A 20,192-nucleotide genomic window follows, 5' to 3' on the forward strand; every position below is an offset into this window, starting at 1 on the left:
GGATAATAAGGGGAATATAATTATTCCGGACTGATCCCGGATTTAATAAACATTTAAAAAACAAAGGTTTATTGATAGCAGTTAATTGAGGTTAGATTTTTTATAGCTAACAAAAAGGGCCATTGAGTGGTAAGTCATTTTCCTCATAGAGGACTTTATTTTTATTAAACTAGGTCATCACAGTCATGACATAGTCAGAATTGCTGATTATTTTCTATACACATTCATTAAAAACCATAATGAAAGAAATGCCCACTAAAACAATGGTATTTAAAAAAAAATCTATTTTGCTTTCTCCAATAAGAAACAAAAAGTCAAAGAGTATACGTCAAACATTGTCCTGGTTCATATGTCCACTGTGACAGCAGGAAGTCAGCCAGTTCAGAACCCAGGAAATCTGAAAACCTTTGGTATAAATGGTATGTTATAAATGGAACGAGATGACGGTATGGTGGTGGCATGATGGACTCTACCTTGTGTCTCAGTGTAGGAATGATTCTCTCGTAGAACTCAGGGTGGGGGTGAGCCTCCTGGGATGAAACCAAATCAGGTTATCATCTGTGCTTTTATTCATACTGTAAATGCATACACATGAACCAGACCAGAACCACAGAAGAAAACACACCATACTGACGACAAACACTATTAAAATGTTATCCTGCAGTGATTACAACAATGTTCACTGTTTCACAATCACACGAACTTCACTATTACTGACTGAGGGATTGGGTTGGCACCTGTCTGATAATGTCAAGGCTTCAAACAACCTTATGCCTCAGACAAACACACACACACACACACACACACACAAACAAACCTTGATAAGCATTTCTAGTTCTGTCCTCAGACTCATCACTTCAAGTGTTACTGCAGCAACTCGGCCCACATCAGGATCAGTGACATCATCAGGGAAGCTGAGTCCATCTGCCTGCTGATTGGAGTAACCATAGAGACAGAGCACTGCTCGTCCTCCCTGGGAGTCGAAAGAACAAATGTATAATGTCAACAAAAGCTGTTTTTATTAACTTTTCCAAATAGTTGAGTATGAAATGAGACTCTTGTTAGTATCTGGAAACTAATAATATGATGTTACTAAAATGTGGGAGCCACGGAGGCCTTAAAACTTGGAGGAAGACTCAGAGCAGTCTCCTTGTTTCACAGAAGAGTGCCCATTGCACAAAACTGGTCCATGTGTAATAAAAAAATATGTACAAAGCAAAAGAAACAAAACAGTAATCAACTCAATTTAACTTAACACAACTCAACTCAGAATTAAGCTATTTAAATGAACATTACATGCACATAGCACAAATGTTCTTTCCACTTGAAAGCAACTGTTAAAACCTCTTTTATTTCAATGTGACCTTCTCAGGCTCTTAACAGGCTCCGTGTGAGCACAGGAAAGCATTCCTTAGGATCAAGAAGAGTAAGAGGGACAAGCCTGAGAAACCATTGTGGGACATTATCGCTCAGTCCACCCATTCCGGGAACCCTTCATCCCCACACCCGTCAGGTATTCAGGAGTGTTAGGGTAATGCAGACAGTTCCTTCATCAATGTTCACTTGTGTTTGACCAGCAGCATTTAAACTTACTCCACTGATAGATCTAAGATTGCTTTTATTATGAGTCCCTTGTCTGAGAAAGCTTGGCTTGGGCTGTGGTCATGACTAGCAGTAATTTACCCATTTGCCATTCTTTTCAGTCATTTACAGCCGAGATGCTCAAAGTTTTTGACCACCCACTACAAGGTAAGGAAGCCAGTAACCGGCTACTTTCCTTACGTCAAGGCTGATTCCGTGTCAACATATTCAATTGATTTTCGCATTCTCACAGCTGAGAGCAGGTGGGACGAGAGAGAGTTACAAGGGTTTTTTCTTCGGGGCTTAAGTAAAGATTTAAAGGATGAGCTAGCTGCTAGAGATGAAACCTCCTCCTTGGATGAGTTAATTTCCTTGGCCATTCGTTTAGATAACAGCCTCCGTAAGAGGCGCAGGGAAAGAGCAAGCGGGCAGAGTCTCCCTCCTCCCTTCTCTCAGCCCCAAGTACCCTTGCCACCCTGGAGCATCGGCTCCTCCTCTTCCACCTCCAGGGCCATCCTCCTCCAGGGTCTCTCAGCACAGAGAAACCCATGCAGCTGGGGAGGATTAGGCTCACCCCTGCAGAACGTCAACGCTGTTTCCTCCAGAGGCTCTGCATCTACTGTTCTAGCCCACTGTCCTGTTCTGCCAAAAGAGCAGGCTCATCAGCCACAGGTGGGGCGCTGGTAAGCCATTCTTCTGTCATTTCATCCCCTCAAAATCATAATCAACTTAAAGGTACTGTGTCCTGGTCGTAACTTTCCTTTCCTCTTCAAGTTTAGTAGACTGCGGTGCAGATGACAATTTGATTGACTCTGACTTTATTTTGCTCTTTATTCTGAGCCCCTTCCTGAACCCAAGGACGTGTTTGCCCTTGGCGGGAGGCTTCTTGCCTGTGTCACTCAACGTCCTGTCCCAGTGTCACTACTACTTTCTGGTAACCATCACGAGACTATTTCACTTTTCATTATCCCATCACCTACTTCACTGCTAGTGCTAGGTCTCTCTTGGCTTAAGCTCCACAACCCACACATAGACTGATCTACCTCTTCCATTACCAATTGGAGCCTGTTCTGTCATTCTGTAAGTCTGCTACACAACAATGAGTTCGGCCATGGTCCAGTTTTTAATGATTTTATCAGTTGGTGTGATGATTCCTTTTTAGAGCTAAACATTTCCAAAACAAAGGACATGATTATTGATTTTAGAAAGCATGCCCCCACCCATGATTCAACAATAATCAAAGGCCAGCCTGTGCAGTGTGTTGACTACAGGGGCTTGAATGACATCACTGTTAAGAATAAATATCCCTTTCCACTCATTGACTCTGCCTTTGGCCCCCTCCACCAAGCCACCATATTTTCTAAGTTGGACCATCGCAACGCCTACCACCTGGTGAGAATAAAGAATACTGCATTTAACAATCCCTGGGGGCATTTTGACTACCTGGTCATGCCTTTTGGTTTAACCAATGCACCAGCTGTTTTTCAGGCACTCATTAATGATGTCCTGTGTGACATGCTTAACAGATTTGTATTTGTTTACCTGGATGACATTTTAATATTTTCCCGCACACTCCAAGAATGTCCAGCATGTAAAATTGGTATTACAGCGACTGTTAACAGAACAGAATCTATGTTAAAGCTGAGAAGTGTGAATTTCATGTTTCCTCTGTCAGTTTTCTGGGTCTTGTAGTGGCTAAAGGGCAAAACCGACCTTGCCAAGGTTCAGGCAGTGGCTGAATGGCCCACTCCTACAACAAGAAAGCAACTTCAAAGGTTTCTGGGGTTGGCCAATTTTTACCGTAGGTTTATGTGTGACTATAGTCGAGTTGCTACACTGCTAACCAATATGAAATCTGTTAAAGTTAATTTTGTGTGGTCACCTGCAGCCGAGGCTGCTTTTATGAAGTTGAAAAGCTTGTTTTCTTCTGCCCCTGTGTTGACTCACCCTGATCCTACAGCTCAGTTTGTAGTGGAGGTTGATGCTTCGGACTCTAGTGTTGGGGTGGCCCTCTTCCAACAATCCACCTCCGACCAGAAGAAGCATCCCTGCGCATTATTTTCTTGCCGGCTCACCCCAGTGGAGAGCAATTATGATGTGGGGAACCGAGAGCTGCTGGCAGTGGTATTAGCCCTCCAAGAATAGAGGCACTGGCTGAAGGGCTCCACTCACCCATTTGTGGTAAGGACTGACCACAAAAACCTGTCTTACCTCCGTTCCACTCGCAGGCTCAACTCACGCCAGGCTCGGTGGGCTCTGTTCCTGGGTCGGTTCAACTTCACACTCACCTACCGGCCAGGCTTCAGGAACATCAAGCCTGATGCCCTTTCACGTCAGTTTGCCCCTCCGGTTGAGGATTCGTCAGAGGAAACTATCCTGCCATCTTCCTATGTGATTGGAGCAGCCAGGTGGGAGATTGAAAGAGTGGTCCAGGAGGCCCAAAATGATCATCCAGCCTCTCAAGGTTGTCCACCGGACCGGCTGTTGGCGCCTCTGTCTGCCAGATCCCCAGTTCTCCAGTGGGGACACGCTTCCTAGGTTGCATGCGATCCAAGTTTCAATCGAACTCTGGCTCTTCTACAGCAACGCTTCTGGTGGCACTCTATGTCTGCTGACAATAAGCAGTACATTTCTGCCCGTTCTGTCTTCACCCACAGAAAGGCGTCTCACCGTGCACCTGCTGGCCTTCTTCGTCCCCTTCCCATTCCTCACCTGCCTTGGTCTCACATCACGGTGGATTTTTTCACTGGCCTGCCTCCTTCAGAAGGTGTTGACAATAGTTAACCATTTTTCTAAGGCTGTACACTGCATTCCCCTGCCTAAACTACCTTCCGCCCTCGAGACTGCTACTCTGCTCATCCAGCATGTTTTCAGACTTCATTGCATCCCTCATATTGGATATTGTTTCAGACAGGGGTCCGCAGTTCTCCTCCCAGGTATGGAAAGCCTTTTGCAAAGCTTTGGGGGCCTGGGCCAGCCTGTCATCAGGTTACCAACCCCAAGCCAACAGCCAGACAGAAGAGGCTAATCCAGACCTGGGAGCAGCCCTTCGTTGTGTTACCTCTCGTCACCCGGCTTCCTGGTCCACCCATCTCCCCTGGGTGGAATATGCCCACAACTCCTTGGTTTGCTCCGCCACAGGTATTTCCCCGTTCATGTCCTCTAATGGTTTTCAACCCCCACTCTTCCCAGCCCAGGAAGCAGACATGGCAGTCCCCTCTGTACAGGGACATCTCAGGCATGCCCGCCGAGTCTGGCATGAAGCCCGGTCAGGTCTCACCCGCACCGCTGCTCGGAACCAGAGATTGGCAGACCGCCACCGCACACCAGCCCCAGATTACCAGCCCGACCAAAGGGTCTGGCTATCCTCCCGTGACCTCCCACAAACTGAATACTGGAAACTGACACCCAGGTACATTGGCCCATATGAGATTGAACGCATTATTAATCCCTGTGTGGTTAAACTGAAGCTGCCCTCCTCTTTGAATGTCCACCCTGCTTTTCATGTTTCACTCCTCAAGCCAGTCTCCACCAGCCCTTTAAGCCCTCCGGCCGAATCCCCTCCATCCCCCCGCTCATTGACAATGACCCTGCATTCACAGTCAGGCGGTTGTCGAATGTACGGAGGCAATGCCGGGGCTTCCAGTACTTGCTGGATTGGGAGGGGTATGATCTGGAGGAGCGTTCATGGTTTTCTTGGTCCCTCATCTTGGACCCTGATCTCCTCATAGACTTCTACGCTGATTACCCAGACAAGCCTGTAGTCCGCCAGGAGGCGTCCTTTGAGGGGAGGTACTGTGATGATTCTGTGTTTGTTTTGGGTTTTGTTGTATGTATTCTGTGTTGTCTCTCCCCCTCCCCTTTCTGTTCTTCTCCTGCAGGTCATGTGTGTGGTAGGGGGTGTGGCTGGCTTCTTTCTCTGCAGCAGACAAGGCACACCTCCTCTCACTCAACACATCAACCTCCCTATAAAAGCCTGGTCTTGACTCCACTGCTCTGCCAGATAATTCCATCTAGTTCGGTAGTTGCTCTGCATGTTTGTTACTTGTGAATTCTTCGGGGTTGATTTCCTTTTTTTTTGTGGAACCTCACTAGTGTTTATTCTCCCTTTATTCAGGTTATCCTGTGCCTTGCTCTTTCCTTCACTGTGTCCGCAGTGTTTGGTTTTTACTTCCATGTGCTCTGCACGCGTGCTGTCCTTGGGATCCAGAATCCAAATGCAAATCAGTCAGGACTCTGCTACCTGACTACTCTCATTTGCTGCACACACTGAAAAATATACAGAATCACATTTGTGATAATAATCAGTTAAATATGGTGCAAGACTTCACAGTCTCACTGGGATGATCATCAATCAATCAATCAAATTTGATTTGTATAGCCCATATTCACAAATCACAATTTGTCTCAAAGTGCTTAACAAGGTGCAACATTCCCTGTCCTTAACTCTCAACAAGAGTAAGGGAAAACTACAAAAAATAATAAAAATACATAGAAACTTCAGAGAGAGCCACATGTTTAATGTATTTATACATATGAAAATGTGATAGAGATGAAGGGAGCAGCAGTGACAATTGAAATGGAGGAGTTATTGTCAGTAATGGTAGAATGTGAGTAGGCATATATATCAATCAGTCTTGTTGTTATCATAGTCCATGATCAGCCGCCACCACGATTGGCATGATGATGAATTGAAAATATTTACTCAGGAGTTGCATTTATTATTATCATCATTACTATACTGTAATATATTTTTGTTACCTGAATAGCATCAACTGTGGCTCTGAACACTGGATTGTTGTGTTTCACAGTCCTCCAGTATTTGGGCCTGTTGGGATTTGTCAAGTTGCAGCCATACTTTTCCAGGATGTTCAGTGCTGTAGACAAGCGCTGGAGAGATGCAAGGGTCTGAAAAAGCACAGAGAACACTACATGTAGCCATAGGTTTAATCGTTTTAAATTTCAAGTTACATCTGAAAAACACAACATGAGCAAATTCCTCCAGGGGACATGGGATTTTGCACCAGTCTGAATTATTTATCCCAACACAGTTCAAATTCAAATCTAAAACACTATTCCATCTATTCTTCTATATTTTAAATTCTCAGAAAATAAGCACTTCCCCAGAATATGAAATAATTCCTTTAAATGTAACACAATATTAAAAATTCTGAGTGTTAAATGTGGTATGGCAGTAACCAGACACATCTTCTTCAGGAGGTCAGACAAAATTTGATTTCAATTGTGTCTGGTCAGGAACACGTTTTAGTTTTAAAGGAGCAGCATGTAGCATCAAATGGTTGAAGTTTATATTACAACCATTTGAATACCCCTAACATCTCCCCCTCCCTTTCCAAGGACGTAGGAGCACTACGGTGACCTTCCTTTTAAAAATATCGCATTAAATGCATCCAGCAGTCTTCTTAAATGAGGTGTCTTTCGATTCATATATTTAGAAGTGTTATTTGATTTAGTATGTTAACTGTGTAAACTCTACTTTTCTGTCATTTAACAAAGTTGTTGCCACAATAGTGCTTTCGTACTTATGTTAGGTGGCTGTTTGAATGCTAATGCTACCAAAACAGTTATTTCATTGCACTTATTTAGTCAAAGGACCTCACCAAACCATCCAATGGGTAGTAGCGACGATCGGTGTGTACAAAGGGCAGGGGCTTAATCAATGCCAGCACATTCCCCATCCATTTATTCCCTGGAATTTTTTTCATTTCGCTGTGTTATGATACACGCTATGATACATGATGCATCAAAAGAAGCATCATGTATCATTTTCATTTTTACTTTTGTACTTAAGCACATTTCAGAGCCTGTACTTTCTTACTTTTACTTAAGTAAAGGAGTTAAATCAGTACTTCTACTTTTACCAGAGTCCTTTTTTACACAAGTATCTGTATTCCTACTTAAGTAAAGAATGTGAGTACTTTTGCCACCTCTGAGTAATCGCCTGTTCTCCCCGGAAGAGAGGAGGATGATTGGCTGTAGCAACCACAGTTTCTACGTTGTACATGTTGTGGAAACGCCAAGTGAAGCCAGCAGAAGCGAGGAGAGAAGAACTGACTGAAGTAACTACAACCACTGTGGTGTACGTGTTGTGGAAACGACGGAGAAGCCAGCGCCTTTGGGTGAGGGCCCACCCAGAAGAGCATACAGCTCGTGGACTTTCACTGGCTCCTCTAGGAGCTGTGTCTGGATGACTGACCAGTGACCAGTTTGATCACCCTCAACTGAGTCTGGAGAGTTTGATTCTCAGCACTGAATGGCTGACGCAACATTGAGTCACGCAAATTTGATGTTTAAATATTTCAACAAGTCAGGTGCGATTTACACCTGGGGCGAGCAACACAAATTTCACGTCAAACACGTCTTTGCATTGACTTTGTATGTAATCTCGACAAGCAAAAACTTTGTGTCACGTTCGGTGTAAACGCACCATAAGACATCAGTGACGCACCTGAATATCTATATGAATACTATATAGGGATAGTATGCAACAGCTGCAAGGACCCTATTGTTTTGCTCTGAATATTTATTATTATTATTAGTAGTAGTAGGGTTAGGATTAGTTTTTTGTTAATTTCTTTTAATGTTATTGTATTTCTATTACTATTTTTACACATTAGATTTGCAATTGTTTTTTGTAATTTTATATTCATGTTGTATATTATTTATATTTGTTCAGTTGTGTTTAAACTGGAATGAAAAGTGCAATAATAAACAATTAATTCAACAGATTTGCTGTATTTATTTTGTATGCACATTATATACATTACATATACATATATACAGATTTTTTTCACACAGGCGTCTGTGCCTGAGAGGCCCCATGACTCAGCTGTGCTTTCCAAGGATGCATTGTAACCTTCCATCTGGAGCATTCCACAACACCAGCTGCATGGAATAGTGGCCCTGTTGAAAACAGTTGTATTACTCATTGACATTATATTTTACAGTTTTGCCGAACCAATGCTAGTATAAGTATGACTTGCACTTGTTTATATGCAACAATAAACAAAAAACTAATTTACTAGACCTCTCCTTGTGTCTATGCCAATTCTGATGTGGATGGTGCAGGTATAGGTGGTACCAAACAAAATCTGGACAACTTGTGATTTTGCGTTTCAGAAGTCTTGCTTGCAGCCCTTAGATGTATGCATGGGTTGTTGTTTTTTTCACTTTTCAGAGCATGCACCCTGTATAATCCGGCATTCTTTTAGTATAATCTCCTGAAGCTGAAATCACAGTTTTCAACCATTCAATATCTGATATACATTTTAACTACTTTAAACGGTGAATGTGCATGCAATAATCACTTTTAGATGTAAGGCAGATGCTTTAATATACAACAACAACAGCAACTACTGGGATGTGCAGCAGACACTTAAGTTGTCTTGGGCCATAAAAAAGGATAAGCCACAATCCAGAAAACCTTTAGTGGCTCTCTCTCTCCCGTTGCAACACTTTACTTGAATTGGCTTGTCATGCAGTCTTCTCGATTCCAATAATGAAGTTGATCAACAGATGGCGTTTTCATTAATGCTATTGAGGCTGAACAAAAAGATATTAGGGGGGAATATAAATAATAAATAAAGTAAGTAAACAACACTCTACATAACAGTAGCAGCAGAAAAACTCACCAATAGCCCAGCTTAGAACTGTCATCCCTCTCTTTGGCATCTTTTGATGAGAGCCAGTCAATTCTGTAATGAAAGACATATTCAGAAAACAATGCCTTTATAGAATAAAGAGAAAGCTAAATAGTAAAAAATGTCATTAAGAAATACTAGGCTGTTCAAGAGGTCATTGAAATCATTCTCCTCCATGTCGTCTTTATGCTTATGTCATGTGAGCTGTGGAAACAAACATAACATTAGAACACTGTGGCTTTTCGATTTTTGCACAGATATGGCAATATAATGGCCAACTTAATGAGAAACTGCATAGTTTTTTTATTTAAGAGAATAATATATTCTTTGGGGAGAACTCTCCACATAATAAAAATGCACCTCAGCCCTCCTCAAATCTAGGGAAACCAGTAACATGTATGTTAAACACAACACATGTAATGCTAAGAAGTCATTACAGTCTCAAGATGGCACCTTTTGAGTTTTTTTCTTTTCTCCACAGTGACAGCAGTAATAGCTACTTTCAGTTTCAGCACTTTCTTTTCATTTTGACAGCTACTTTCATTACTTTGGAATGGAAAATCATGCACGGGGCAATGGGAGTATAATTTATACACAGGAACCGCTGATTGCGCTGTGTGAACACATGCTGCTGCCAGGCCTGATATCCCAAAGGAGCTGAGGAGGAGACACAGGGGTTGCAGAGATTGAGCTTAATTGAAGGCGAAGAAGAGGAGACATTAACCCGCTGTACCAGCGATTATCATGGGGAACATACGGTCTATGGGAAATAAGATGGACGAGCCTGCCACACTGATCAAGACCCAGAGGGAATACGGCGAGTGCAGCATCTTGTGTTTTACCGAGACATGACTACACTTGCATATCTCGGACCACAGCGTGTCTGCACCCGATGTCAGGACTGTTCGGGTGGACAGACACATTATGCAGTGAGAAAAAGGGGGGGGGGGGATGCACTTTATGTGAGTGAGAAATGGTGTACTCCCGGACATGATACTTGATGTGATATGTCTCTATAGCATAGACATTGAACCTCCATAAGGTGATGCAGGGGTAGCTTCTGACATCATTCACACCAACAGACGAAACAGCCTCATGCAGTCATAGCTGTCACTGGGGATTTTAACCATGTTACACTGATGACATCATTACGTAACTTTTATCAGCATCTTGATTCTCCAACTAGAAAAAATTAGACATTGGACCCACTGTATGCAAATGCCAAGGAAGCATTCAGTGTCACTGCCTTCCCCTCACTCAGCAAATTTAATCGCAACCTTGTCCTGCTTGAGTCAGCCTGTGCACACAAGAACTGTGAGAAGGTGGACTCAGGAGGCTAATAAGGCTTTGAGTCTACAGAACGGGATTTGCTCTGTGAGCCACACGGAGAGGACATCAACATTATGACAGACTGCATAACAGAGTACATCAAATTCTGTGAAAACAACATTTCAACCCGGACTGTACGCTGCTTCCCCAATAACCTGAAATCAATTCTGAATAAGGACCGAAGGCCTTCAAGTTGTAGGACATACAAGATAAGTAGGGTGGATCACGAACGCAAGGATAAACTGAGGGAGTGTAAAGACCTCTACAGAAGGAAACTGGAGGCCAAACTACAGCAGAACAATGTGAGGGATGTGTGGACAGAAGTGAAGGAGATAACCAGGGATGAGGTGAGACATTAGGCAGACATCAGGCAGCCTGGAGAGAGCTAAAAGATGACTTTCTTCAACAGGTTCAGTGCACAGCCTTCTCCTGTGTCTTCTTCGACACACCTAGCCCCCAACACAGTTCTGTCTGACATGGTGGTAAGTAGAAGGGGACCTCTAAAAGGGATTGTACTGCCTCCTTTCTTGTTCACCTTATACACCACAGACTTTCACTACAACTTTGGCTTGTGCCTTCTGCAGAAGTTTTCTTATGACTCAGCAGTGGTCGGGTGTATAGACATACAGAACGCTGGTGGAAAATTTTGTGGAGTGGGCCAAAGGAAATCACCTGCTGGTCAAGACCAGAGAGATGGTGATCAACTTTTTTATTCATTGCTTATTTTCTCATCTCTGTAAATAACCAGGGACTGTTTAATAATTCACATCACTTATATGGAGAAATGACAAGATACAAAAAGATAAAGAATGAAACTGTTGATATAAAAAATTTTAAAACCAACAATACTTTTTTTATGCAATGACTTGCCTGTCCGTTTCACTGGAAACTCCACTGTTAGACAAAGCTGGACCTTAAAAAGGCCTTCATTGGAGTTGATGTATCAAGGTCTTTCTCATAGCTGTAAAAACCTGGAAAAGAACAGTAAGAAAGTAAGTTCTACATGACAGCTGTCTCTACTATGTTCTTTTATATCCTAAGGTGGTGGGGAGTTGGCTTGCATTGACAGATTCAGAATCAGAAAACGTTATTAATCCCAAAAGGGCCATTCATTTTAAAGTCTGTCCCATTCATGTGTGCCCTATGATCTTGGTCATGAATAGAGAACAATATGGATAACACTTGTCAGGTATCTGTAACAATAAAAAATGTTTCTATCCTTGTAGAGTGGTAGGTATTTGTTTAACGTTAAACCTTTCGGTAATAATGATCAGCAGCTGCTGGAGTTGTCTTGGGTGCATTACCTTGGCTAAACTTAGAAAGATTATACTTCTGGTGTTGTAAAACTGATCTACCAATCAACAAATTGAATTCATGATATGGTAAATTACCTGTCCAGCAGAAAACTGGTGTCTTCAACGTTGGTCTGAATCTCTTTGTCTCTCAGCAGATTTCCAAATTGGAGGCAATGCTAGTGATTATCCTCATTTCTATCCTCCCCTGTCCCAATTTTGTTTCGCCTCATTGCGTTTATGCTTCTTTGATGATGTTGGTATACGCTCCCTTGTTTTTTCTTTTGCTAATGTATAAGTATGATCCTCCATTTAGCACAATTTCTATTACCAAACTTCTAACAAAGTTTTAATGACAACTTATTCTTCTATGATTTTTTAGGGGTGCGGTTCTTTTGTCTGTTTAATTCATATACAAACATGAAATGACATCTCTTGGCGAATTGTCTGTTCAACTGTAGAAACATTGGAACATGGCGATGACCGTGGAGCGAGGCCCGCTCCCTATGTTACTCTATAAGGCACATTCTAACATAACAAAAACACTACAGTTTTTACACTATTACATAGTTATAAGAATTTCGTCAATTCAGTAAATCAATTTAGTCTTAATCAAACTAATACCTATACTGTGTTACATTATACAAACAAATCACTGAGTTATTCTTTATTACATGGAAATATTATTGTCACTATTATGTGAGAGCTTGACCAAAGCGGCCTTTAAAACTCAGAAACAGTGTGTTTATTACACAATGTTGGTCCATTGCTACATGTGTAACAACACATATGAAAACATGTGTGATTAGCTCAGTAATTTCACAACAAAAATTAAATTTCATGTAACTCTCCTTGTTGACTCTTTTAAAAGCCACCTAATAATGCACCCCACTTTTTGGACCGTTTCATGGTCAAATCTTTGATGGAATTGGTCCATCAAAGATTCGAAACAAAAACATCAAGCCAGAAAACCTTTATTGGCCTCTGGCTTGTTTAACCGTCTAACCCAGCTCACCTAGACTTTTAGAAGTGTTTGCATTGTCCTTTGCGAGGTAGCCATGCATCAGATATATGAGAAAAAAGTTAAATGTGGTGAAATTCAGATAATCTGGTAAGGTGGTGGGGGTGTTTGAGCTGGCACTTTGACCTAAAACAAAAGGATAATAAGTTAGCAAACAGTTAAATGCTTCCCTTGCATCCCATAATTATGTCCAGTTTACCTCCACAACATCCATAACTTTACTTAACATTGGAAAACCAATATGAAAGCGGTCTTAGATATTAGGGATTGAAATAAGTAATATTACCTTTCAGTTGTATTGAGGGGCTGAAAATAAAGGGAAATTGTATATTATCAGAATACCTTTAATTTGCTGTTGAAATATATACATATAACTAAAACTTTAAACTAAATGTACCTGCTGAAGACTGGACAGAGGCAGTCAGGACCTGGGCACTGACACTCTCAGCTGTGCTTGCAAGCATGAAGGAAGATTTCTCCATGGGGGTATGCAGACCAGTGAACCACGTTTGAAGCTTTATATTCAAATGTAATTTTGTCTCAAAGTTGTTGCAGCATCATTAATTTTCCCAATTCAACTAAGATGTTGCTTTACTTGAGTTGTTATCAGGGTTCCAACTAATAAATATTTGTTCTAACTAATATAGGTCACTCTGTATGAAGAACAACCAACCATAACAGCATATTAAAAATCAAATGTTAGCAAAAAATGTATATACAATATGTAATTTTGCACAATTAATCAAAAGTTTCTTACCATGAAAAAAACTTCTTCCATGTTTTTGTGTGTGACATCGCAACTTGTGTACCAAATTATTTGCCGATATTGCGAGTTGTTGTTCTATTCATTCCACCACTGCGTTAATGCACAATAGCTATACTTGTCGGTTGTAATTTAATGATATTATATAAACTGTAACCTAACATGCAAAATGCTATGTTGTGTCTATCAGCTACAACTACACATAGTTCACCCCAAAATGAAAATGCAATCATTATCTACTCACCCCTATGCCAATAGAGGGGTGGGTGAAGTGTTTGAGTCCTTGAAACACTTCTGGAGTCTCAGGGGGAAACAGTGTTGCAGCCAAATCCAATACAATTGAAGTGAATGGGGCCCCTTCTTCGGACGTAAAAATTACAACCGAAAAAAAACATATCGTGTGGTGTCATCCAAGTGTCCACAAGCCCTCACATTCACATTCGACTCGAAAACGGCATAATTTACACTGTTTTTTAAAGGTTAAGTGTGTAGAACCTAGTGGTGAAGTTGTGTGTTGCAGCTGAATACCCCAAACCTCACCCTTCCAAACATGAATGAGAACCTGTGGTAGCCTTCAGTTGTCATAAAAACTCAAAAGGTGTTTTAGTTAGTCCAGTCTGGGCTACTGTAAAAGCATGGCGACCTCCGTAGAGAGGACCCGCTCCTGATGTAAATATCAGTGTTTAAATATAAAGGGCCCATTTAAGCGTAAAGAAAACAACAAATTCTATAATTTAGATGAAACACACTACTGAAAATATCCCACAGATTATTTTATATTCAATTTCTGCCAATAGATCCCTTTCACCTAAATCTTACACACTGGACCTTTAAGCCTAAATGTCCTCTGATATCCTCCTCGGAGAGACGCCGGAAAACCACACACACTGAATACAAGCTCTCACCCAAGGGAACGCGTGGTGTGCACGTTCGCGTCGCTACTTCCGGTAGAGGACTTTTAGGCTTAAAACACGGTGTAAATGATGGTGTTTGGAGTCCAATATGAATGTCGGGGCTTGCGGACACTTGGATGACACCACACGAGCAGTATGGAGGCATGTTATGTTTTTAATGTTGTTTGATTAAGTCTGAAGAAGGGGTCACTTTGGCTGCATAATGAGTGAATTTTCCTTTTTAGGTGAACTATCCCTTTTAAAGGTGATAATATGGTTGAAACAAACAATTAACAAGTATGGTTAAATTAGATGCACTAAGCTAGCCTTTGTCCCTGTCTGGATAGTTGGTATATGGGTACTTCCAGGTGGGGATACTTTATATGCACTTGTTCCCCCTCACCTCCTTTCTGTTGCTGCCAAAGCTGTTTTCAATGACCATGGACTCTGCAGCGATGTGGCGGTATTTGGAGCAGGGTGGTAAAGGCAGATTTGCCATAGCCATGACCCCAGCGCGCACCTCCACCACCCTGCCGCTAGAGTACAGACACACTTCAGTTTGACTCCGCACCTCCTGCAGCTGCTCCGACAGAGATGGCATTCTACCCACACACACACACACACACACACACACACACACACACACACACACACACACACACACACACACACACACACACATATGTCAGTTATTGCCATGAAACCAGAACACATCAATGATCCTACATTAAGTATGTGGACAGACCACTCTGAGCATGGTTGAAAAAGTATACTTCCTTTATATATTTTTTTGTGGTTGTTGTTGTTGTTGTTGTTGTTGTTTTTTGTTATTTTTTTTTTGGGGGGGGGGGGGGGGTTTTTTAAAATACTGCTTATATGTTACACCTTTGTTTTGAAAGTCAAAATGTCCAGAGTGGGAAGTCACTACTCAACACACATTGCCCTGCTGATGTCAGGCCTGCAGAGCCACTCAGCAGCAGGGCTGGAAGCACTGGACTCATGTGCATCGATTTGTCACTTGTATCTTGTGCAACTTTACATTTCATGGCAGCTTCAGACGTCAGATCTCCTTACATCCGCGTGACAGCTGCAGATGTAGCTGACTTTCCAGGTGCACATTCCAAACCCTGACAGAACCTGTGATGTGATGCTCTGTTACAGAATCAGTGTAAACATCAGTATTTAACAGTAAATGATGCGGGTGTCGTGCATTAACTGCAATAATCAGTATAAGTGGAAGTTTGATGTCAGCTGTGGCACATCGGAACGGTCATGATGCAGCTACACCCAGCTACTGTGCCTGGGTCTCAGTGCAGCGGTCTGCGGTGCGACCGGGGCTGTGCTTCTTACCTCCGCTCTCCAAGAACAGCGATGCAATCCCGGGGCTGCTCCTCTCGGCGCTCCTTCACATCGTCTCTTCGTGTCACAGCAGTGATGGTGCCTCTAAACGAGACACTCCTCGTACCGTGCCCTGTGTGATCCTGTGAGATCCTGTGCGATCCCGATGAAAACACACACCGCGCCGTCTCCTCAGGCTCCAGCAAACATGGACGCAGCGTCGGTGACGTCACCCGTAGGTTTTTGAATGGACGTGTGTTATGACTCATTTGTATCCTGCATTACGCATACATGTGGCCATTTAAATAACATTCATTCTTTTTATACCATAGGAATGGCATACATTATATACATTGTACACCAAATTAAACTAACTATTTATCAAGGTTTAGATATTTTGCATATTATTTCCTGATGTGTTTACTTAGATTATCACTATGGTTTTAAATTTAAGATTTTTTGGTTTCAATTAAAAAATACCCAGGCTTCAATTGCTTTAACTCTAATAGACAGTTTTGTAGATATTATAACCAAAATCAATCACCTTTTTATAGGTCATTTCTTGTATTGCTCCACCGTCTTTTCAGTAGACTAGACACCACCTCCATTATCATGCCAATAAATGTATATATGTAACCAGTTTTTTACCACTACTTTCTCCCAAGTCCCTAAAGCCCACATATTTCCATGCAAAAAACTAAGGATTCTGCATTAGTGGTAGAGCTTCAAAATGTCTCAATTGATTATTATTAAAAAAAATGAAATATGTAAATTGGTTGATGGGCTAATATGCAATGCATATCAAGTTTGTGTCAGAATTTCGAAATTAATTAATGTACAGGATGTAGAGTTCTTGTCTGCCGTCTGTGGGTTTGACTCCTCCCTGGATATCAAGAATCTTTTCTTGATGCCTGTGATTGAGGTTTTCTGGAAGCTGGTGAAAGGAGAAATCAGGCAGCAGCTGATGTCTTATGCAAAATATTTTAAAGTAGACTTGATGCATCAAGGAGACCAGAAGGTGGAACAATATACAAACGCTAACAGAGTAAAATGAGCAATTGTCACCCCAAGTCTGAAGATGTCTCCCACAGCTTCCCAGTATATCTCCCTCTACTTGCGTCACCCATTCTAACAGCACATCCATGAATGGCTAGAATTGCTGTCACTAGAATTCCTCAACAATGCCCAAACACATATATATCACACACAAAAAAAGGCAAAAAGACAACAAAAAAAACCACAAGACAAAGGTAGGTCACATGAATATATTTATTTGTTTTGCATATTGGTAACTGAAGTCCCTATAATTCACTATCATTCACTAACATTATGTTGCCTTAAAAATAATGAATGAAACTAATCATCACACAGGCTACTCTTAAACAAAGTAGATGATTGTGGAAGAAACATTAAGAAACGATAAAAGAAAAAGCAGAAGCAAATGTTTAGTGTCTGGTGTATATGAGTGTATGATATCTAACTGTACAAAAGCTCAGTGATTACAAGAACAAATACAAATGGAAACTGTGTGGGATTCTTTAAATGACTGTGTGGACATGAGGTTGTGCATAGGAGAGCCAAAGCTGTGTTCAAGTCCCTGATGTACAACAGTGACAATAACCAGCACCTTTGGTAGCTCAAAGCCACATATAATCAAACAAAGCAGCAAAGTTGCACTAAACATTCCCACCGCATGAGGACAGATGTCAACAGATGTCAACCAAGAAAGGCTACACAATAACTTCCAGCAATCAATCATTTGCATCTAAGCAGAGCATCCCTGGGCTCAGTTGCTCCCAAGCTGCAGTGTATAGTGATGGAAAAATCCCATTAGCATTTATATGCTTTTCTATAAAGAAAACAGGCTTTCATCTGAGTCACTCAGTGAAGAACCTTTATTCAATCAACAGCCTTGACTGGCTGGCTTGGGATACTGGCTTCCATGAGATACTGAGAATATAATTAGGGCCCGAGCACTGAACGGTGGGAGGCCCTATTGAAATTGTAAGGATTTTTCTTATTATTATTTCCCTTTTGGGCTTTTTCAGGGCCTACACATGCTCAAATTCCAACCAAAGTTTGCAGGAAATTCAAAACCCCAAAAAGTTATTGTATTCTGGAGTAATTTGAAATGGGCGTGGCAAAATGGCTCAACAGCGCCATCTAAGGAAAAGCCCCTCAGCTAGCTTTCATTACTTATGTGATCAGTTACAGAAGCAAATGTTGACTGCTGGTGGTTGACATGGTTGCCTATTATGATGATTTTAAACCTTTTGTGGTGGCATCTGTCTTTGTTATGGTTGACTAACCCCTACTTAATGTCTGCTGTCCTTTTAGTATAGTGCTGCACTTCATATACAGGATGCTGCGGCAGCACCAAAGGTGAGCCAAGCTGAACTCGCTACTGAACCTGAAGCCACTGCATTCCACAAAAACTTTCATTTGCTGAAATAAAATGACATCGCAACACAGTGAGGTTAGAAATGTAAGCCATGATGCATGAAAACTAAATAACTGACGCTAAAGTTGGTGCGAGAACAACATAATGCTGTAGATGTATGCAAACCCTGAGATATAGACCCAGATTATCCACTATCACAGAAAAAAATCAAGAGAGACAAATAAAACAAAAATCTGGCCATACTGTACAGGTTTTTTTCCTTCTCATAAATTTATGAAAAGGCACGCTTTTTTATATATACTGAGATGTTAACAACACAGCTTCAAGTTTTTCTTAAAAAATGCACTAAATTAGTTTTAAATCTTCATCTAGAAAAAGTCGGAATACTTGGGAACACAATTATAATACATGTTACACCTTGTGACAGGCCCCATCACCATACGCTCACTCTGTGTGTGAATAATCGGTTGTGCCCACAGCTAAATGTGCGCTCGATAGCATCAGCATGCATTCAAACTGCACAACTGACCCAAACAAAAGAGAGCCTATACATTGAATACCATTACACAGAGTGCTAAAGAGGCATTCGGTCCTTTCATTCAAGTGCCTAGAGAATGCCTGTAGAGGTCACTGTTAGACTACCTTTACATTACAATCAGCACCCATGCAAAACAAGTCACACAGACACATGCTTTCACACTCTCTACAGCAATCATACATGGACATGGGCTAGTTAGGACCGCACAGTGTGTGGATTCACATGAACTAATGGGCCACATTCTTCATATGTGTGCAGCCTTTGCATGACTGAGTGCCAGTGGGGTGAACATACACCTCCTCCCCCAAAGGATATATTGTTAATAACCACTTGGTCTTATTTCAGTAGTATTGCCCATCTCTTCTTTTGGTTAGAATGACACACTTTCAAGGTGAATTGCTGAGGTCTGTGAGCATGGTGACATTACTACAACAACGTTCAATATATCAACTGCAGCCAAGAGTTTGAAGAGACTAATTCTTGAAAGAAAATACTTTAAATGCATTTACACCTGTTCAGAAATGTCACTATTGAAGGTGGGGTGAAAAAATTATGTATTTACAGTCTTAATTATAAAATAATTGTAATATAATATAATGGCACACTTTTCAGACAACCTCTCCCTGAAAACATTCAGTGTGGCACGGGGTTGTTCATAAAAATGTAACGAAGTATAAAGAATTTAAAAAAAAACTTGACTACTTTCACTCCTGGCTGATCAAACTGGAAAATTGTTGGATGCCGCTCCTGCACCATTAAAACCAGTAAGATACTTTCTTTGACGCCTACTGAGGCATCAATTACGGTGGTGGGTCTGTAATCCATGATGGATATTTGGGTAATACTTTTGCCTTCATTATCTTCCAACATGTCCTACTGCTCATGCCTTCTGACTTATTGCTCATCATTTCTTTGAAGTCATCATGTTCCCAGATCACAGCAAGTAACTTGATAGTACATCATTGTTATTTCAGAATAAAATTATTCTCACAATAACAGGTAAGACCAATGTTATAATAAACCATCTTAAATAAGACACTAGTCTCACAGAGACCAAAACAGATAGGGTGTTTGGGTGATTGTTGTCAAGCTGCTCAGTTGATATTCCTGAATTTAAGATGGTATGATATGTCAGTCACGTAAAGAGCTTGTGTTTCATTGGAGTAAGCCCCACTCACCTGTCATAATACATTCAGGACGGGCAGAGTGTGATGACCCAAACATGAGTATTCATTGAACTTCTCTGTCTTTCTGTTTTTATTTGTCTGCTCATTTCACCCGTCTCTATGTGAGACCAAGATCTCTCTTTTGTTATTTTGTGTGCAAACAGTGGTCTAGCAATTAAACAAAATAACCTGTTCATCCCTATCCCATT

At 41.4% G+C, this 20,192-nt stretch overlaps 1 protein-coding gene across 1 annotated transcript in view; it reads right to left on the reverse strand.

The window, feature by feature from the left end:
- The window catches only part of LOC117777756 (E3 ubiquitin-protein ligase RNF31), a 47,566-nt gene extending 31,465 nt beyond the window's left edge, over positions 1 to 16,101 (reverse strand). The window contains 5 exon segments of the mRNA XM_034612680.1: positions 474 to 530; positions 818 to 973; positions 6,343 to 6,489; positions 14,944 to 15,076; positions 15,891 to 16,101. Coding sequence (XP_034468571.1) covers positions 474 to 530; positions 818 to 973; positions 6,343 to 6,489; positions 14,944 to 15,045 — 462 coding nt within the window. The 5' untranslated portion in view covers positions 15,046 to 15,076; positions 15,891 to 16,101.
- Between the last annotated feature and the right edge of the window lie 4,091 nt (positions 16,102 to 20,192).

This window comes from Hippoglossus hippoglossus, chromosome 17 (assembly GCF_009819705.1).
Source record: "Hippoglossus hippoglossus isolate fHipHip1 chromosome 17, fHipHip1.pri, whole genome shotgun sequence".
In the NCBI taxonomy this organism is placed as follows: Eukaryota; Metazoa; Chordata; class Actinopteri; order Pleuronectiformes; family Pleuronectidae; genus Hippoglossus; species Hippoglossus hippoglossus.